The sequence below is a fragment of the Helicoverpa armigera genome, chromosome 17 (assembly GCF_030705265.1).
Source record: "Helicoverpa armigera isolate CAAS_96S chromosome 17, ASM3070526v1, whole genome shotgun sequence".
NCBI lineage: Eukaryota > Metazoa > Arthropoda > Insecta > Lepidoptera > Noctuidae > Helicoverpa > Helicoverpa armigera.
The window spans coordinates 10855583-10878789 of NC_087136.1; the positions used below are offsets into that span (position 1 = coordinate 10855583).

General features: G+C 34.5%; 1 protein-coding gene and 1 non-coding gene across 5 annotated transcripts in view; both read right to left on the reverse strand.

Annotated features, from left to right (window-relative positions):
* Positions 1 to 23207, reverse strand: part of LOC110381040 (myogenesis-regulating glycosidase) — a 38756-nt gene that overhangs the window by 12282 nt on the left and 3267 nt on the right. Inside the window, exons 1-3 of one of the 4 annotated variants that reach the window (XM_064038744.1) lie at positions 13284 to 13413; positions 12316 to 12874; positions 4978 to 5075 (exon numbers count right to left, since the gene is read on the reverse strand). In XM_064038744.1, coding sequence (XP_063894814.1) covers positions 4978 to 5075; positions 12316 to 12852 — 635 coding nt within the window. In that variant the 5' untranslated portion in view covers positions 12853 to 12874; positions 13284 to 13413. Of the gene's footprint in view, positions 1 to 4977; positions 5076 to 8274; positions 8516 to 9943; positions 10545 to 12315; positions 12875 to 13283; positions 13414 to 23207 lie in introns of those variants that run through there. The other 3 variants (XM_049846215.2, XM_049846216.2, XM_049846217.2) reach the window with 3 other exon arrangements.
* Positions 19605 to 19688, reverse strand: Trnal-uaa (transfer RNA leucine (anticodon UAA)). The gene has a single exon. It is a non-coding gene; the product is annotated as a tRNA-Leu (tRNA).

Genomic DNA, 23207 nt, shown 5'->3' on the forward strand with positions numbered 1-23207 from the left:
GATACATCAAAATTTCCGACACAAACATACTAATTGTAATCTAATGAAAACCAAAAACATCAGGTTTTTACTTAATATCATCGCAATAAATACCTAAAAAAGTGCATTCAAATAATATGAATAACCAGATAAATCAAGCCCAAAAATAAACACGATATTAACATTTAAAAACAAACCTTAACGTTTCTCTACAAAGAAAGTTCCCGAAGACGATCGAAGCACTTTCTTTAAACACCAAAAAAATAAATTTTAAAAAAATACCTTCACCGAGCAGTCCCAAAATTTTTTCAAAAAAAAAAACACACTACGAAAATCACAACACTTCACTACCTATACAGTTAGTTCTAAAATCACTAAAGATCTATAATAAATCTTTTACATATAGTTAGTTGCGCGGGAGTCGCTCGGAAGCGTGCGTTACACTGACCGGCCGACGACGCTGCGCACGAGTTGAAAGCATGCGCTAAACTACAGTGCGTGGTTTTAGCATCCAAGTTTTTTCGTACGGGGAAAGTTTGCGATGGGAAATGGGAAATTACCTGCGTAACTTTTTCCGACTTTGTTTGGGCTTAGCTTTTAAGTGAGTGCAAAACTATTGTTGAGCTTAGAATTACTGCCCTCTCCTATAAAATTTTCCTCCTCGATCTGACATTTAGGTATATAATCCTGTAATAGAGTCTACTGATACCCGTTGGTAAGACTGGTTGTCAGATACCCGTATTGATTAAAAATTGTTAGAATTGATAACAGAACCTTACGAGGAGACAAGCCCAAAAAGATTATTAAAAAATTACGACAAATTGTGCACCACCTCTTGTTTTTAAAGTCGATTAGTACCTACTTAAACTAAATTGCCTTATTTTAGTTTAGTCTCATTTTAGATTTGTTAATAACCTTCATTATGCCTCTATCTCTTTCTTTGTCTCTTATAAAATTAAACCACTACTTATTTGTATGTTAATCAAAAATTGCACATTCTTTGTACGAGTGTGTTTTACTCTTTCATAAATCAAACTTGCAGCTACTCGTAACTAAACGGCGACTAACTTAATTAGATATGTTAATTAACGGCATGTCAATTAAACGTATTTAAAATAGTAATCACATACAATAAACATTAGCCGTCGTACCACAAAAACTTTTAAACGTCAGTTTAACACTTGACTAAAAAAAATCAGATTATAACGTTGAAATAAGGTTCATTTTGAAGCCACACTTTTTTTAGACAAGTGTTTGATACATGTTTGCGTTTTTGTAGTAAGACCACAGAAGTTTTATTGTGCAATTTTTAATTTATATTTTTTATTTATTTCTGGAATCTTCTATATAAAAAAATCGTGATTAGAATATCTATGTATTCGTTTATTTTATTGATATCGCCGGAGTAACAGACTAATACTAATTTTTATGACTAGAGAGTTTTATAGCTTCTTTCTATGGTGGAAAAAAACAAGAGAAAGTCAAGAGTATACCTATAATTTGAAATATCAATAAAATAATATATGAAATACTTCGTACACCTATATTTTTTAGTGCTATTTTCTATTTAATTAATTCAAGCAGCCTGTATTAAATAATACCTATAATTCCGAAAATTGTTTTTTTCTGAACACCTAAGAACATATTCAAGACTTATTTCATGAAAACACTCAATATTACGAAGAGTTTAATTTGCTAGATAGTTTATTTTGCAGGATAGCTCATTTAGCGAGGACTTTGCTACTTTAAATCCAGGTGCACGAAGTAGTTCCCATGGGACACAGGCAAAACCACAGACGGAAGCCAGTATATCGTATTAAATGTCATAACACAGTGAGTGACAAAATGACAACCGTAGCAAGTTCCCACAAAGAGTGTAAACAAACGAAGATCGGCTTTCTTCATTACATCGAGTCATTTCCAATTCGAGTACAATATGCAATGTTATTAAACTTTTCACCAATAACAAAGTAGTTTACAAAAGATATAAGAAGCATATATTTTTTTTGTGAATTGGATCGTTCTAGAAGCTTCCATTTTGGTTCTCAACTGTGGCAGATTTTGTAAAAATAAATACAGAGTAATTATAAATGTATATGTTTGACCAATATCTTACTTGGTGGTATGGACAAAAGGTGAAACTAAAGTTTATGTTATCACAAGAACAGAAGAAAATTATTTACCTCTCATCGCAAATAAAATACATCCGTAAAAACTTCAAAATACGTACATTAATAGCAAAGTCATCACACTGTATTTTTCACTAAACTCTAATCAGAATATAAACACAAAAATAAATTAACTTAGTCGAAAATTCTAGTACTTCACAGAAGAACAGTTAGATCTAAACTGATCTAGACTAAGATAACTAGATAGATTTTAATAGTATCCCATGAGTCAAGTATTTCATGATAACATGAGGTCAGACATTAATTGATTTTATATTAATTAATTATTCCGTCATCAGTCAATCGTACAAGTAAATATTAGTTACATAGAATTACGGAATAGGTATTAGTTTTCACAAATAAATCGCAGTTAAATAATTACACATTATAACCGCAGTTTAATTCTTAATTAATCTTTGTAAATCCTTCATAACCGAAATGTAGAAGCTGCCAGTATTATATCACTACTAGCTTTTGCCCGCGACTTCGTTCGCGTGGAATGGTGACTTTCGGCAGATTTTTGGTTAGACCAATAGATGGCGCTATATGTCCGGAATAAATTTTATTTTTTATTTATATATTTCTTTGTAATAAAAACTATCCTATGTCCTTTCTCAAGTTCCAAATTATGTCTGTACCAAATTTCACACAAATCGGTTCAGTAGTTCAGGCGTGAAGAAAAGACAGACAGACAGACAGAAAGACAGACAGACAGAGTTACTTTCGCATTTATAATATTAGCAGGGATGTCAGTGAGGAAGGCAATCCGCAGCAACCAAACAAACAGATTACCTACAGTTCAGTTCGAAGGTAATTAACTGGCGGAGAATCTTAACACCGCGATTCAGAAATGAGACGAAAATGCACAGCGCCATCTAATAGCGGTAGGCAGAACTTCTCAACATTTAGAACTAAACATTATTTTGTTCGTTCCATTACGTACTGATTCAAACTAATACATTTTACATCCTTCATCATCCCTTATTTTATCACCCGTGGGGGTTGAATGGGGGTTGAATTAATCAAAATCGTATTTAAGCGAACGTCATCATAAAATTCTGATTCGTCATCAGGGCTTCTTTATAAAACCTAAGAAGATGTATACAAACTTTCATCCCCTATTTATCCCCTTAGGGATGGAATTTATCAAAATCCTTTCTTAAGGGTTGCCTACGCCATAGTAGCTTTATGCATGCAAAGTCTCAGTCCGATCGGTTAAAAATTGACAAAGTTTCATACAAACTTTCATCCCCTATTTTATCCCCTTGGGGGTAGAATTGATCAAAATCCTTTCTTAGCGGATGCCTACGTCATAACATCTATCTGCATGCCAAATTTCAGCCCGATCCGTCCAGTGGTTTCAGCTGTGCGTTGATAGATCACTATGTCAGTCAGTCAGTCAGTCACCTTTGAGTTTTATATATTTAGATAAATGAAATGTCACTGAGAGCCCAAAAATGCACAAAAATTACCTGCGCGAAAGTAGACGTCTAATGGAATCTCTAAAGTCTAATGGAATTTTTCTCTGAAAGAATTTTTCAAAACGTTATTCGTTCATAACAAATAATTCGTTCCTGGGATCTCTCTGGAGATCATTCTAGGAAAATGTCTTCAGCTTTATTAGTATAGATTTATTTTTTTATTATTTATTAGTATAGATTTGTAGATCATCCATTAAGGAAAGTAACAAGCTAAAACCAAGCACCATCCCACGCCATCTATCCTCACAACTGATTGCAACGTTTTGCAATGCATCGGTCATTGTCCGGGCTTCCTTATTAACTGTGTTGCAACCCTCGGGTCCTAGTTCTCAAGTGGCATCATTACTCGAAGGAAACGGAGACAAGGGAACTGACGTGTACTTGAAGGAGTTACTTGGGTCCAATATTGTTGTTATGTGAATAAGGAATTAGGTTTTATTATTGCCTTTTAACGAAGATAGTAGCTCCTACTAAATAATAGAAACTTACAAACTTAATAATACCATTTGTACTAAGATCTACAAACTAAAATAAAAGGAATATGAAGCATGTAGCTGGGTGTTAGGCGTCAAAGTTCTCCTCATTTCGGCAGCAAGAAATGTAGTTTGTTGAATTTGAAAAAGGAAAAAAAGGACTTCTGTTATAGCATATCTTGGTGATGTATACTTAAGGATAAATAGACTCTGGTCAGGTTCTTACATAGTTTAGATTCGGCTTGTGAAGTTCTCATGGCGGGATTCCCACTGCATTGGAGTTTTGGAGACTTCATAGAACTAGATTATAAACTAAAGATAACATTACGGGTTATTCTAAACCAAAAGCAACTACTACTTCGGTTAGCAACGCGGAAAATCGACCCAACTTACTTATAAGGAAAATGCGAAACTTCAAGCAGGTTTTGTAAGTAATCCCTACTTGTGAGGTTAAGTACCTTAAGTAATAGGCAACTATTAGAAAGTAACTTTGTTAAATTAATAGGTTTCCTTATGGAGCCCTATTAACTACTAGTACAGTTAGTTAAGTTTTTATAACTATTGCAAGTTAATAAAATTGTTACCATAAGATATGATATGGCATATTTTTCTATGCCTACGTTCAAAGGCCCATATTCTCCAAATTAATGATAAAATTTTGTTTACAAACAGAGTGTCATATTGTTGTCACGCAAACTATTCGTGGCTAGCGAGATTCTTGCTGCTCATCAACTATGTAAACAACTATTGCTAAACAAAAGTTTACCATGACTTAACTATAGTACCTACGCTGAAAATTTTGTAATTAAAAAAAAATCTAACCACAGAAACATCACTAGCACTAAATATAGACCGTTGCTAACTTGTACTACTTACTTGGACCTCTCATCATCAGACAGCACTTCAGTGTGATCATCAGCCGTGTTGTCTCCATCACTGAACCCTGACGCTGTGCTCTGATGATGCTCCGGTATCTGGAAGTAGACAGCACAAGATTGAGCAAAGAGGTATCATTAACACCAAAAAAAAAACTAAAATTGAAAATGGCAAAGTAACTTCGTGCAATTAGCACAGAGTCGTTAATCGTAAAATTAGCACAGAGATGGATAGTGTCTTAGAGAATAGGTACATATATGAGCATTATTTTAATCCTAATGAAGTGGCTAGTTTCTCTGCGACACAGGTGTACCTAATCGCCGCCGGGTGGTTTTTTTCTTAGCATGATTTGGTCAACTTGTCATAAAATTCCTATCTTCACCTACGTAATGTTGAGTGCTGAATAACACAAATTATTTTCATCGTGAATCTTCGCCGCTTAGCTTTAATCAGAACAGATGCTGCCAATATGAAAATTGCACTTTGTTTCCGCTTATCACACTCCGACAAATATGTGCCACCGTTACTCATATACCAAAATGTATAAGTACTACAGTCTCTCTGTTTGCCTGAGTCATTTTCGAAGACTCAAAGAAACTTACGTTTAAAAACTAGCTGTGCAAAGAAACTCTAATGAACGGTATGATAATTTACACGAGGCACGGCGTTAGGCATATCTCATGATCTTGTTCTAATTCACTCAAACTAATTAAAAAACGGATGGACATCAGCCATAGAATAATGCAAACATGAAAATGAAAATGGACCACTTCTTTTGCCACCAAGTGCACGATGTGCGAACTTGCCTCTACTAGGCACCAAATCCTTCCTAAATTAAGAGTCAGTGACTTCATCCTACCTGAGTAAGAGGTATAGATTCAAACTCATCCTTTCGCCAGGACCCTCGCATATTGACTTATTTGAAACCACTTTAACTTTAGGTTCTATTCTAATATTCACTTTGTCTTTCAGTTGCAAGTGCAACATGCAACCACATTAGTTGTGAGTTTAACTCAATTATAATTAATTAACTCGCATTAATCACTCGAGGTGTCTCAGATGTCTGGTATAAGGATGCTACTTCTTTTGCGCCGGGCCTGGGTTTTTTTCTCATACTTCATGAGCATTGTCCTTAAGACATTTTGAATTAAGTTCCTAGCTAGGATATTTAAAAAGCATTCCTTTCTGTCAACGTTGAAATTGTGACCTACTCAACAGGCAAAAAGTAGCCTTCAAATCGGTTTAGTTGTCCCCTTGGTAGATCAATGGGTTCGATTCAAAAGAATAAAGTTATCGGGATTTTCGTAGGTAATGATTTTATCTGCTTTTTTATTGTGGTAGTCTAATTCTTCCATAAATATAACCTATCTAAGATATTCAAGGGAAATATATAATAAATACGGGTTTCTTTATACCTAGTGTTTCTGCTAACCCTACATCAACGATTCGTAATTTAAATTATGAATTTACCTAGGTGAAACTAATTTAAATTCATGTTCATGGATTTTTTTCCCATATCTACTATGTTATAGAACTGTAAAACTTGTGTCAAAATAAAAAAAAAACTTATGCGGTTAACGACATCTATCCATGATTACACGAACTATGTCTGTTTAACGAAGCGCCATCCAAAGCTACAACTGAACTACATGTTAGTGCCAAATGCCGCCGCTAGATAGCGCTTTTTTCACCAACGTTAACTAAAGACCAACTTTTCTGAAAAGCTAGGGAAAACAAACACGTTGCTAAAATATGTTTTTCTTATAATATTACATCTTTTATAAAATAAAAAATCTCTGCCGGTCTTCTCACAATAAATTGTTTCTTGAAGGAAACTACTAATAACTTTGCAACGCAAGTTTTAATAGATAATAAAAAAAAATAAAAAAATAAAAAAATCTTTATTTTTCTCTTCAATTACAGTGTTAAAAGTACATTACAATACAAGTTGCATTTCTAAGAGAATGGTGTCTGCTTAAGGTTACCCCTGTGTTACAGATCACCATTAATCCTATTGAATTTTCTACAGTACATTTTGTAAGGAGAGAGGCAAAGAGAAATCTAAAATACATCTATGCTTATTATCGTAATGCTTATACCATAGATAAATTAAAATAACAGAAAATAGGAATACGTTAACAAACATAAGTCACTGCACTTATTTATTGCAAATAAACATTTAAATATATAACACATAACATATAATTATAGCTTTTTCCACTTATGAATACGCGTTATCAATAATAAATAATAATAACACAAAATTAACTTAATATTAAGAGCCACTTTTCCGTGGGTAGGTACAATTACATTCACAATTATGCACATAGTACATACGATGGCGAACTTCTAATTAATAGTAACTTAAAAGTGTAGTCATTTTGAGATCAAATGTAGTTTAATTACTAATCAAGACTTAAAATATAATTTATTTAGGATATAAAATTTGTGGTAGGGCAGATGAATTAATCCTAGAAAGTTTTTTAGTTAACAAAGTACTTTTATTTTTTCTAAATTTAATTTAGTAGGTAGTTAGTAGTGGTGTATTTAATAATTCTAATTTTTGTTTCATATTTTAGTTTCATATTATTAGTTATTTTTGTTTCATATTTTAGGTAATATCATCAATTTTATTTTATTTTATTTATTTTTTTATTTTATATCTAATTTATGTTTTGCATTTAGTTATCAATATGTATAAATAGCATAGGTATCAATAGTGTTTGACGTGTAGTCCTACAATGAAGGTTTTTTTTTTTACTATAAATAATTACTAATTTAGCTTACTAACGAGACGTGCAGAAAATGCGTGTGGAACTAATTATGATGTGCATTTGCATTGCTTATGAGTAATTAGCATTTTCCTCAAATAGAAATGGCTGGCGAAGATAATATTAGCCCTCTACAAGACGGTTAACGGATGAAAGAGATTACTGATTTAAGAGGTCAATTATTGTGATGAGAATTTTATTGCCGTGTTGTATGTTGTTATAGCAATTTTCTGTATTGACAGTAAGTACCTAGTTGCTTTCTTTTTAGGACTCCAATATATTGAATATAAAATTAACTTTGACGAAAATATTATGCGCATTGAATTATAACAACGACGCAGCAACGGTGTAGCAATTTAAATAACGACAGCGGATAAACTAATGTAACTTGGCCCTTTCATTCAAAATGCGAAAGAAGATACTAACTAGAACTTGTCCTGCAGTGCATTCAAACCACGTCACTCAAGATAGAACTTTAAACCAATCCAATAAAGATCATACTAGCAAAACAAGAACAGATCCCAACCTTAGAGTCCAGAAAGTTGTTGATACTCCCAGAACTATCACTGCTGTGACAGCCGATGCTATCATCACTATTGCACAAGCCTCCATTGCCACGATCACGAGAGTCACTGGATTTGCTCACGTCAGAGTCCGATTCAATCCATAAAGGGGATCGATATTTGAAAGTTTGGGCGAAAGCACTGAATTTCGATTCGTTGTTCATGATTTGGGAATTATGAATGAGAGAATATAGAAGATTTAAGCAGCTGATCAAATCATTGAGATTGACTTTATAAATGTAGGGATTGATAGAAGTACAAAAAAAGGATTTGAATTTGAACAAAGATTATGAATGGAAGAACGTTAGGACCGGTTACATGCAACAAATTCAATTGAAAATATTGACGATGTAACAGTAAACAACAACAATACAAAATCAGAAGAAAACAGGAGTTGTGATGCAATATGATGTGTATAGGAGGGGGTATGAGACGAATCTGGTTCTAAGATCACGGACAAATCCAAACAATTTGAATGTAGGCAAATAGGACGAGGGACGTGCAATTCGAGACTGCTATATTTTATCCTTACGAATGTTATACAAAGCATAACCGTCAGTTTGTTACTACAAAGAGATTGAAACGAATTTTGGCAAAATTAAAACTTATCTAACATTCTATCATAATCAGGTATTTACGGATGCAGTAGCTCTATTTAGCCTAGAAAAATATGAGCAAATGATAACCAAAATTTACTTTCATAAACAATTCATATACGTGTTTCAAGAGTTCCCATGACTTTAAAATTATACCATGAGTCGTTATCAGAAGATTATCTACGTAAGTTAATCGTGTAAATTATGTTAGGCCGTTAATCTGAGATAACAGTAATTTGTGCATACCTATTTGTCAAATAACTACAATGATGTCAGAATTTTAGTTTACAGTCGGTATAAGTTTGCCCTATTTCCTTTCTCTTCACTAACCGAAAAGTTGAAAACTGATGAATATATCCTAAAAAGATATGGATGTTATATGTCAGTTTGTACCTTCATCAGACACTTTCATTTTGAACATTCTCTCAGCCACACGAATTGAAGAATATACCCGATCAGGTAAATATCATACATACCTATAATCTTCAATTCCTATTCAAGTAAAGTACCTCCAATTAAGAGACCTCGAACAAAATCCCATGTAACAAGTAAATCCGAGATGAAACTGATACCAAGACTGGCAGTCCTAAATTGATCGTCCTGCAGGATGTCGCCGTTTATCTGATGGTCTTAGCTTTCAGTGTCACGCGGCAGATTGCTCCGTATCAAGTGATGGTAATAGACCTGGATTTAGTCTCGAGGAAGGTGTGAGAAGAAATGTGGGAATGGTGAAACGTGACCTAGGTCACTGAGAGTTATTAACAATAATAATTAAGATTAAAAAGTAAAACAAGTTTTTTTTGTTATTCTAATGCCGTGTTTGGGATTATTTATAGTAAACTGCTACATCAGATAGCTGCGAGTTTAAACAATAACCACTGTAATAAACCGATTCCCGTTTCCGTGATTTTGTAGTCTGGATAAATGAATAAATGACGATCCGAGTTCCTTTCAATTCATTATTTATCGCCTTAACTGCCTAGGATCAGATTTCCTAGTGTAGTTTGAAAACGATGTCTATAACCATACTACTTACATTTAGAACATCCTTTTTATCTCGCTTTTCACTATTGTTCTCATTTGAAGTTGTATCTTCTACTCTTTGAAGTTTTCTGTAAACTATAGGACTATCTGCTTCAGGAGACTTTTCTTTTGGTGGTGTTTTCTCATTTTCCACCTTCACATCTTCAGGACCTACAATCCTCACTTCAGGGGTCCTTGTTCCTTCTCTTATATCATCAGGACTACTAATATTACTAGTTGAAGGTGTATCTACTTTAACATCAATGCTTGGGCTCACACTATTTCGTAAAACCTCTTCTATTTTCTGTCTGGTCTCAGGGGGCATTTCCACATAGTCATGAGGATACGAAGGTATGTCAAGACGAAGATCAGGCTTCTTCCGGACTCTCATTTTGTCACTTTATTCACTCACTGATAAGATTCTTTAATGAAGGACAACAAAATTTTCCGATATATTTTTAACACTATCACATGATAATTTTAGACACTCATCTATTACTTAATTTATCACTTTTAGAACGTCGTTAATAAATATATGTTGTAACCTCATATAACATTATATTTTTTCACTATGTACTGGAACAGTCGATAATTTCTGTTGCCTAAATGTTATCTAAGAATTTTTCTTTGCTTCGTTTTATCAAATTCGCACCAATGGTAGCAGTGTAGATAAATAGTACGTAATGAATTGTTATTTATTGTCATATGATCGGATTAGTTATCGTTGTGTTTTCAATCTTATCATTACCGGGTTAGCCAAATCAGATGATCTTGTAATCAGTAGTCTTTATCGATGTTTTGATGTGCTTAATTCCTCCCTTAAAATGGGGTTTACCTAAATAAGATTGTGGTTTTAATACAAGCTATGAATGTGGTTGGTAATATTAACTATCATCAACAGCCTGGATTTTTCCTTAAATGCAATAAGATGTAGCTTGAAAACCCCAATGGTTTTTTTGTTAATTATCAACGTTATTGGTCCAAGATCTATTCTGAGTACCGCCAGTTAAACTCCTAGTTTACTTATTTCATTCTTCATTCATAAAATATAGCAATCGGGTACCATTAGCATCGGTTGTCCCTTTAAAGTGTCATAATTATATTGTTCGTAGAATATTAATGAAGTTTCTTCTATATTTGTTGTATTGTCTGTTTATTCGATTTGCGATGATACGATAAGCCTATCATGATTATTTGATGCTAAACCAGTATCGGTAATTCTTATGTCATGAATACCAATCGAGACACAATTATGTATTTTCTAGATAATCTTAAAGCATTCATTTCTAGTTTTATGTACAGTGCTTCCATCTTTACTTAGGGTTGAATCTAGTAAGACAAAGTTTACAAATTTCAATCGCACTCATAAATCGGTATAGAAACGATTGGTAGTGCGTAAACAACGATTAGGTAACAGCCAGTCAAAATGAATTTTCAGGCATCGGACCGTGCATCAACTATTGGCCCACGGTTTAGTAATTTACATCTAATTTGAACCCAATATTAGAATTGGTCAAAGGTAGATTGCATGTTTTTTGAATTTGTGTTCCAATACTCAATTTAAGCAATAATGTGACCATGTTAACCACCTTGTACCTTGTATATTTCTTTATTTTTTAATTTAAGACTACCAAATCTTATTGTTATAATATCACATTAAAAAATACAAAAATTACCCTTTTAATTGCTATAGAAACAGAATGTAGTCTTGGTTACATGTAAAGTGGACTAACACCATAGACTCGAAAGAAGATACACAAATATGACTGTTTTTAACCGGAGCAAGGTTAGTGATGCTCAAGCAATCTGGATCATCGTGTGTGGATTAAGTGGCAGATAAGCCTTTGTTTGTCCCGATAATACAATCGAACTAGGTTATTTGATGACGACTTTCTTTTGAAATGCCGCAGATATGGTTGGTTTTGTTAAAATATTGCACATTTTTATAGGTAAAATAGCTAATCATGACAATAAGAGCAGAAATCTAGCCCAAGCTTGCAACTTTGGGAATCTAATAGCGTCGAGCTTTAAAGAACTAAAGGACACTGCGAGACTTGAGAGTTGAAGGTAGACCAGAAGTTCAAGACCATACCAATGGTTCATAAAGTAAAGAAAGAAAATGACAAAACAAAAGAGGACCCAACAATCTGGCTTTTACACCTATTAAAATTACAAAGAGATCCAATAAAACACTATCGACAATCATTTATCAGGTCAGCTTGATTTTTACGATGCTACGTGTATTGAATGTCATAAATAAGTAGGCGCTCGTACTACAATGAAATGCACATTTGGACAGTACTTTTTTAGGATTCAATTTTTTTTTTGAAATGGTTAATAGAGGTATATGTAAATGTTAATATTATTTTAAATATGTAAACTCACCTCATCCTGTGGGTTATTGATATACTGCTGCTTTAGAACCTCCAACTCCAAATTCTGTAGCGTCGGCATCGATATTGAGTTTCTCCTCAAACTCATTTTCCTCTGCTCCATAGCTTCTCTCTCCTTCCTTATCAGTTCCTCAGATTCTGCAGCACCTGAACTCTTCGAAGTACTAGGAGTAATGTCCAAGTCAGTAGACTCCGTGGTAGGACTTGTGGGCTTCGAAGATTTAGCAGAGTCAGGCTCTAAAGTAATGTATAGAGTCCCCTCTGGCGTATTTACTATTATCGTATCATTATTTGGAGAAGAATGAACTTCTCCCAAATCTGAGGCGTGCAGTTTTCTATCTTTTTCTGGTACTTGTACATCTCCATTTTCTTTTTCGTTCTTTGTGCGTCTCGGAGGTATTGGTTCGTCGGGTTTGACTAGATTCAGTTCGATGAAATCATCTACGTATGGAATGTCTTCGTTTCTTTTCAATTCAGGAGAGTTTAATCCTTTTTCTATGTCTTTTGAAACTTTGTCTTTGTTTTCCATTATTTTAATTCATAGTAGGGATCTGGAAATAGAAAATGTTCTCATGTTAAATTATTATGAACTGGAATGACTACATACTACATACTTTGCTGATTTATGAGACAGGATGAAATCATTTGCTTGTTCAGATCTTTATCAAATACTTCAAGTGTGTGTTTTTTGTTTCGTATCGAGAAGAAAAGGCAACAGTCTCATTAAGTTTTTATAGCAACCGCAAACACATTTGATTTTGTACGTGTTAGAAAAAACAGGTTCATTAACCATATTCATGTTTTTTTTTAATGTTTTAAGTTATACATGTATAATTTATCATATGATTAACTTTTTCTCTTGTACATTTTTAAGATAACCATGCCGAATTGATAGCTTTGTAGCTTGTCACATTTATTTATTAATATATCTTTGAAAATATTAATAACGCACTATTTTACCTTAACAATATTTGCACCCTTTTGACACTCACAACCACATTTCTGTCAACTTTTTGAACTTTGAAATTAACTTGACCGATTTATAAACTGTGCTATATGAAGCACGTTGTTTCCAATACTATACTATGTACAAAATGACGTGCTATACTTCTTAGTAGTTAAGCATACTATGTGACTTGCACCCAAATGCAGACATTTGACACAGTAGTGACGCAAAATGATTAGACCCTCCGTATACGTACTGAGTCACACTCAAACAGACTTGATTTATTGCTTGTATGTGTTGAGAATTAAAATAATATCACGCTTGTGTTTATACTTGTAGGATAGGCTGATCGAGGTGTAGGTAGTAGGTACCTGGTAGAAGGAAGGTAGAGAAAGAAGTTTGGTATAAAATATAACACAAGACTAGTACCTAATTTATAGTAACAGTTCTAGCTTCAGGGATGTTACTGAGAAATATTACATTGAGATTATACCTGCATGTGATGGAATACCCAAAATATCTAAGACTTGATATCTGTGAAGTGTCCAAATAATGAGATGAGCCTATCCGCAGTGAGCACAGCGGGAGGGAGTATCGGACTTTTACTAACTGAAAGCCACTTTTGTTCGTTTGTGTATGTGATGTAACTCTTTCGAATAATTCCTCAGCCAAGACCTGTAAGCCTTACTGCTGAATTCGGTAGCTTAAATTAAATACAACCAGATAAAGTTAGTCAAAATCATTTAGAAAAGGTATTGTTATGAACAAGAGAATATTATGAGCAACTGATATTAGGATAAACCTATCATTTAAATGTTTTGATTCCAAATCAACCATGATATTGTCGATTGGTTCCGGAAAAATAGTATTTGTTATTTATTGGAGAACTGGAAAGTGATTTAATGCATTATTTTGTTTCTGTGATTTATATAATATTTTTTTATAGGTAATTTTGATTGAAATATATTGTATTTAAAAACATTCTTACTGTCAATAAAAAACATTTCAAAAATCCACTATTACAATTTTATTTTTATAAATAGGTAACCAAAAAATCTAAATCACCACAATTTTTCAGTCACATAACCACTATCATATCACCAAAGATCTACAATATTTACACTGAAACGTTAACGCGTTAGGATCGACTCTTGCGCACGTAAGGCTGGTCACACACTGGCAAGGTTAGCTCATGTTTACTATAAGATTATCGCGTGATTAGCACTGCTTGCTTTTTTGTATATTCTGACGTCAGACGTGATGCTACTAACACATGGTTTAAAAAAAATATTTTGTTTTTATTGAGACTTATTAAAATTGTGCCCTTGACCCTATAATTATATGTTATCTACTGGTTACTATATTTATAAGCAGTGTAAAGAAACTGGTTCGCTAATATAAGACTGCTAAGAGTTAACTATCATCATTATTTTATCGGCCTACTGATAAAATGCCGAACGCAACGTTTCATCTCAAACACAATTGGACGTAGTTATGCAGAAACGTTCCAACCCACAAGTCACCCGAAATCGAGTTGTTGTGATTGAACAGCCTAAAATTTAGCATATGGTTATCTAAACTCAATATAATTCAACAATAAAACCTCTAGTACCTTTACTAGTTAAAATAAAAAAGAATACAACTGAAACGCGTAAATGCTTATATCTCAAATTCAAGTTTAATTTGAGATATAAGCATTTACGCGAACAGTGGGTTGGAACGTTTCTGCATAACTACGTCCAATTGATTTTAATGATAAGAAAATATTGAGTGCATCTTGATTGGAATTGCTTGCACCGTATCAAAAAGTAGCCTTATAGAGTTCTTGATAAAGGGCTATCTAACATTGAAATATTTTTGTCAAAAACGGACCAGTATTTCCTGAACTGACGCGTTCAAGCAAGCAAGCACCTTTATAATGTTTAATACCTTACCTATATTGGTGTCGAAGTATAGATAAAGAAATCTATTGACTTTTAACCGACTTTACAAAAAGGAGGAGGTTTTCAATTTGGATGTTTATAGGTTTATTAACACGCTTATTTTTTGTGTTTGTTCGAGCATGTCTCTACCTTTTACCAATGGATTTGAACAATTAGGGATTTTCAGTCTGAAAAACCTTACAGCTGTAATAATCCGTTATACTTGACTGTAACATAATAATTACAAAAATCAAATTCCATAAAATCATTGGCGTGACATTACATAAAGTCGTGTTTGCAGATTTATAGTTTTGATACGAGGGTTTCTGTAAACAGCTTGTAGTTTCTCGTAATAGTTCGATAGAATAGTTTTCATAATATCTCTAAAAAGGATACCTACAATTTTTATTGTTACCAATTTTCTAGTCCAGCATCAGTCTATCAACAGACCTACACTTTGAAGCACTCAAGAACACTATTAATGCGAGTGAAAAATTCGCCAAGCCTTCATAGGGCCTTCCATATGCTCCTCAAAGGGCAGACAGCAAACTCTGCTTACCCCCCTGCCACTATAAGTGCTGAAGTCTGTCGAGGCTTCGGAATTGTTTGAAACAGTTAACACGGCTCTAGTAGGTACCTACACAAAGGAAAATTCAAATAGATACACTATACAACTCTTACAACGCTAGTTATCAAAACTTTACCTGAAAAATGGAATAACAGTGAACAAGCGAACTTAAACCAACAAGTTATACCAACCAATAAGCTATTTAACTTAGATAAGTCTTTATAAAAGAATATTTACCATCAGCCAACACTACGCGAGCATAAAGTACAGAAACAGAACCACTATTATAGAAACTAAAGTCCCATAGACAATATAGTCTAAATGATCTAAGCACCATTTGCCGAACTTTATGAAACTGGCTGCACATTGTGACATGACGTTAAACTTTTTTTTAAAGCAGTTACTCTTCCAAATTTGAAAAGCTTTACGTCACTTTCATTTGTTTTTCGAATTCACAATAATGATTGCATTTAGCAACGTTCTAATGAGACCGACTTCAATGAACTACACTTAGGGCTGATTTTTCAATCGCCAGATAACTCCTATCTGAGGAGTATTTTTAACGTTTTGACAGCTTTTGTATGGAAAATATGTCAAACCGCCATATTTATTCCTCAGATAGAAGTTAACTGATGATTGAAAAATCAGCCCTTAGAAAAATTAGAAGGTTTTTAAACCAATGGTTAACAATCACCGCGTGACTTGCTTGAGCGGTTTTTATGTTCTAAAGTTCGGTTCGCCTAACGGCGGAATGACGCTAAATGAAGCGGTAATCGGATAAACAACAACGTTAATTATGTTAATTACTACCAGTGGTTAACCATAGACTGAAGTTTGCCGGTTGCCAGGGAAACCAGGAAGTGGAGATATGACGATAATGAGCTGATAAGTACTTATCATGAAATATGACGCCCATTTTAAGTATTTAATTTCCAATCATTCTGAAGTGGCAGCCCTCCATTATGTAAAATATTACTTCATAAGAATTGGTCCAAGAAACTCCATAGCAGGCAAAAATTTGTGTCCCCTGATAGGACACAATTTCAGCTTCAGAAATTGCATAAAATCTATAAAAGACTAGAATTCCACACTTGATCCGCTTTATCTACTTGAACAAATATTATAAAATTTAAGAGTTCTTTGTATGTAATGTTTACTTGAACGCGCTCGTCTCATGGGCTATTGCCTTCCTATATTCCTATAGTTCCCATGGACCGTACGTGAAAACTTGGGCTACTCCTAACTTGTTATGCCTAAAGGAAAAATCGTAAATTTTATGACTGAACCAGAAGAATCAAGTACCTACGTTCTAGCAAAGAGGTATCTAATTATACAATCACTTTTTATTTAAACGTTAATTACCGCGAGAAAATAAATTGTAAAAGGAATTAATTACATATTTATTTTTAGTTTGCCTTAAATAAGTGGTTAACTACTTTGATAAGACAATGTGGTTAAATCGATAGTGATTGTACCTATAAATAACGCAATCATTTAGGCCAGTGTTTCCCAAAGTGGGCGATAACGCCCCCTTGTGGGCGCTGCAGGTCTCAAGGGGGGCGGTAAGAGACCCAGAAAGAAAATAGGGGCGTTGTGTAGAGGCCTGGGGGGTGATTTGTAATTTTATTTAGCTAAGAGGCCTCTTAGACAACGACTCGTGAACATCAACTAATATGAATTACAAGATTGCGCTCCCTGCACTCGCGCCTTTCACTTAATAGTGACTATTTTCTAATTTCTTTAGGTATCATTGCGTCCCAAAAATCAAAAAATTTGCGCTCGCTACGCTCGCGGTTTCTTCTTTTTGCAGTGTTTTTATTTCCACACTTGTTAAGGTACTTTTGTGCCCCAAAACTAAACTAAACAATTTGCGCGGTTTTTTTTTAACTCGTTTTGGTACTTTACTGTTCCAAAACTCAAAAATTTCGCGCTTGCTGCGCTCGCGGCTTTCTCACTGGCTTTTGTAAAATATGTTTGGGTTCTATTATGTCCCAAAACTCAAAAATTACGGGCTCGCTTCGCTAGCGCTTTGCAAGTTTGCAATGATCTGTCTCCGGTTTCTTTATGTTAAACCAGGCAAAGCACCATGAATTATTTCTACACGATTTTTAAGTACCTACTTTTGTACTACTGTAATTAACAATTTTAGTCCGTGATTATATTTTGTCATTTTTTTTGGGGGCTGCTCAATAGGTAGTCCGCCCGGGTGCCACCCGATGCTACGCCGCCACTGCACTGAAGAGTTAACTTGAAACCTAAGCGCCGCGGTATGTAACCTACCTGCGCTCAGGTTTGAAGTTGCGGGTTATAGTAAGTTTCGTTTAGAATTCCCCGTTAAAAAACATATACATATAGGTCACAATAATTAATTAATTTAATTTGAAGTTTAAGTGGTTTTTAAATAGGTGAAAATGGGGGCGCTAAAAAAATATTTATTCTCAAAGTGGGCAGTAGACAAAATAAGTTTGGGAACCACTGATTTAGGCAGTAATTTTTCTGAGTAGGTAAAAAACTAGGCTATATTCCTAAAATCGCATATTGAGCCCTGAAAAAGGGCCTACGCTATTTCTCTAAGCTAATATAATAAAGACGTTGTTTTAGTTTATTTCAACTGCTATCACAGGCTATATTTTATCCGGGTTCCGGGACGTGGTTGAAACCGTTAGAAGCAGCTAGTTTTATATGTCTTTTGAAATCTGCTAATTCCGATAGAGGTCTCAAATTATCTCAACAATGTTCAAGCAATCTCAAGTTATGTGGGAAAACGATAAAATCCAGCACATTGAGGCCTTGTCGTCGAGATGATTGCCGATCATTACGAGACGACTGCGGTGATGCTGACCAAACAATACATCAGTTATTTGTGCTAAACTGTTTCAGTTTGTTTGATACACTGTGTGGTGGGATACAAAAGGTCCGTTGTCAGCTGAAATAATTATGAACTTAAGTAAGTATAATATGAACACAACGCAATAACCATTTTAGGGAATGATGAAGGTAATGGTAACATACGCACTATCATCATCATCATCATCATCTCAGCCATAGGACGTCCACTGCTGAACATAGGCTTCCTCCTTAGATGTACACAGATGCCTGTTGGAGGCGACCTGCATCCAGCGTCTTCCGGCGACCTTTATTATACTACACTATACGCAGTGACAATATTTCTGACCTTATTTTATGGGTTTGATTTGAAACGTTTTGAATTGATGCTTCTATGATAGACGCAATCTCTTTTACTATTCAAAGGCTGTAAGAGATTACATGGGAGAATGTAGGTAATTTAACATCCTAATCTAAACTCTGAACTGATTTGGGAAATAGAGACATAAGGACTTAGAATTCTTCTCATTAGATGACAATATTATTAACTAACTAACATTTGACTGAAGTTCTGTCAAGTGGTCTTTCTGATCCAACTATTTCATGGCGTAAGTAATACCATAAGTATGTAGTTTACAGTATTTTACTGTGATCGTCTGCGGTTATTTAGATAACGATCGAAATATGTATATGTATGGCAGTCCTCGGGTTAAAAGAATTTTCATTTAACTGACATAATGTTGTGGAAGAAGACCCATAATTATGCATAATTACAGTGTCTATCTATGTACATATTTACACGAGACTCAGGGTTAAAAACTCTTCGAAGGTAAACACTTGAATATATTTCAAGATTTTCGTAAGATTTCGTTAAAAACCGCCTGGGAAAATCAAAGCCTGTTTTAAGTTACTATTAAGATAATCTGTGGTATAACTACGAAGAACCCTTATTCCTTTTAACAACAAAGGCACTCAAAAAGGTACCTATAGGATTTATCAAAAATAACAATTTATGTTTTTGTCAGGTGTGGGGTTCGAACCCACGCTCCCTCTCGGGAACCAGAGCTTAAATCTGGCGCCTTAGACCACTCGGCCAACCTGACTTGATAGGTGCCGCCGAAATTACCAAACCCTAGCATTTACTCAATAACAGGGGTGGATGATGTTTTCGCTTGAATTTTCCACGTTTCATAACTAGTCGTCCATGGAAAATGTATGTTTATGTCTATGTAAGACGAATCAAGCGTTACTTCATGATTTCATGTGATGAAAAGTAGGTCAGTACGAGTACCTGCCTACGTAATATCAAACAATCAACTATTGGACTGAAAACGATTTCCTTACTTACATATTTTTTTCAGAACCTAATTCATACCTGCTTGTTTCCTTGGATCTAACACACATACATTAATTTTATTTAGGTACTTAAGTAATCCATGTTTGAGCTTGTATGTCTTTCGTTCCTCTGGGACTTGGACTATGGTATGCTGTCATGCCAATATTGGTCTCAAGGGACGACCTTTTCAATAAACCCAATCCTTTTTTAGTTAGACATAGGTAAGTGGTACCTACATGTGGATGTACACAAATAAATATTATATCTGTTAAACAATATTACCTAACACTTTTCAAGATTCTCATAAAAGATAAATAGCTGGACTATAATTTAAAGAACTCTTTTGTCAATAAATTAATCGCTTACTCTTTACGCTTTAATTTACTACAATTACATTCACCGCTAGCTGTTTCCCGCATTTTTACCTGTGTCCTGAACAGAATCACGATAAAAAGTAAATTAAATCCCAATGGACCTACCTATCTATCTTCATCTAACCTGGTCCTGCCAATTTACATAGTCTACTGTCGAGAGCTGGGAAAGGATACAGCAGGCATTTTTTTTTTCGGATGTGGAAACTATTTCCTTTGAGACACCGGTAGATAGAACAACTAGTAGATACACAACTAGTCTTAAATAGATCAATATTTTATCCTATAAAACATATAGGCTATGACATCACAAAACAGACCCTCATTGAAGCAACCACACGTGTCGGGAGATGAATATCACGCATGATGGTGATCATTAGCATGGTAATTAGGCCTTGTAGAACAATAGGCCTTATTGACTGGCTCCACGTAGTTTACATAGCGTTGGGTATGTCAATGCGGTCCCTATGTGGTGGAGATGTGAGATAATTGTTGCTTGTGCGTGATTTTATTTAGCGTGGTTGGGATAAGGTTGTAGTGTAGGTAAATCTGTGATTTTGTAAATTTTACAAATAAAATCTTGTGGATTGATTTGAAGATTTTGAAAATGTAGAATCTCATGCCACTAAATATGTAGTGGATTATTTTTAAAATATCTCTGCGTGGAATCTGCTGTTAGGTATATGCCCTTATTCGTGATTAATACTCATTAATTTTATTTAACATTTTAGTTTTGAGTCGTTTATAGTGGCAATTGTACAGTTATCGGCACGGATATCGAGCCATGACCTTCACCTGCGCAGAAGCGATTTACTGCCTTATTGCCTTATACGTACGGGTGCGCAAAGCGATCCCCACTCTTCCGCCGAGAGCCCAATATCCGTGCCGGTAACTATACCTATTGTATACACATAATCGTCTTACATTAAGAAGAAGCATACCTATTTGTTACTTTTCTCTGAAAGAAGGTACAGATTTGGTTCTGAAACCTTCCCCAGTACAAGATCAAAGCACAACCTTAAATTCCGCCAGATAATTCAAATCGTACATTATCGGCAATCCTTTGTCGGGACTATCGTAAATCTTTATCAGCTACCTGTTAAATTAGATTGCTGATAAGATTTAACTTATCAGTAACTTCAAAAACAAAACTGCATAAAATCCTTGACCCAATTCGTTTAATCTGTATGGGATTAGCTCATTTGCCATGTCTCAGTCTGACATGAAAATCATTCGTGAGTGTAGGTATTAGTAGGATGAAACCTAAAATAAGCATGCTCTCTCTATCTGCGATTTACGTAAATATCTTGTAAAATAAAGAAATACCTAATTAAAAAGGTATTTAAAATTAATAGCGTCTAAGGCTGATTTCGGCCACGGTGACTGTTCTCATTTAAGGAGATCAGCCAGCTGCTCAGGACTTATTATAGTGCACAATAACCCTTTGCGCTGACACAAGTGCACTCACTATTCCTTTACTCTCGTAGCTCGATAGGACGGTAATCTGACTCGACCACGGAGAGAAATTAAATCATATAAAAATTACGCAAACTTAGTACGCAAATAAGCCGTAAAAAAATATTCTTACCATTTCATTCCTGCTTCGTCCAAAAGCACAAAAGTCTTCATTACCCAAATTGATCAATTCTCTAGACCAAGTTTCACTAAATAAATATGTAGGTACCTAGTAGCTTTTCTACATAGGTAATTTCTCTAATTTTTTAAACGTAAGAAACAGTCCAATTATCACTTTTATTTAAATAAATTAAAACAAGTAATATCACCGCGGCATCGTTTGGTATTATTGTCAGATGTTAATCGTGAACGAGACGGTTATCGTTGTATTCGAATGAAAGGTTATCGAATATCAGTCCATCAAGTCGCTATCTGTTAAATAGGTAATACTCCAATTGTGTTTTGTAAGAGTATACTGCAAACTTTTAGTCGGCTGATAGCTTGTTCAAGCTCATACATCAGTATGGAGACACCTAGATGGTAGTGCGTAGTGCGGCTACGGCTGGTATCGGACCGATCAAATGTTTGGATTTACGAATTCCTCCACACGTAGGAAGTGGTCGAGGCGGGCGTTTTGGGGGCTGTCTTTTGTAAATTTGACCTTCAAAAAGTGCTGATTTTCAGCCTACTTTGAGTAAATTACTTTTATCAAAATGAAATGAAAAATATTTATTCGCCGAGATATGATTTACACAAAAGGTGGTAAAACAAAAAAAGTCGCTTAAGAGGACGAATTGGAATTTTTGGCGCCAAGGATGTCAATTTTTCTCAGTAAATACAAAACGGATCAAAATACAACTTGGCTACCTGAAAGTTCATAATATAACCCTTATTTTGTTAGTTGTAGAAACATGATTAGGTAACTTTTATAACAGAGAAAAATATATCAAACATACCTCTTTTTAAAAAGAGATTCACATATTATGGGCAAACGGGACCGATTTAAGCCTCTTAACTTTTTTAGTAGTTGAGTATATACATACTCTTTAAAATGATAGAAGGAATTTTTATCAAATTATCATTTCTAAATAATAAAATTACAAAACCATTTTGTCGCTTACGACCTTTAGTTATAAGCTAGCGCGCGTATTGTTATCCTCGCCCCGCTCAGACGCTCCGACCCCTTTTGGCGCCTTAGATGCGCGTGCCGGTTATGGAATTATTGTTGACCAATTCCTCGCCTTAACATATCTCGCCTTCAGTAGGCATGCGCAAATTAAAACATAAATTATCTTATTATTATCTTTCATCTTTATCCTCCAAATTAACAGTAGACCAACCATCGGATCAACCATAAGTCTACTAAGTATTTTGTTTGTTGTGCAGTTTGTTCTGCAGTTCAATGCGAGGACTCAAATATTGAAGCTCTTCATTTAATCTTAGGTAGGTAGGTACGTAGA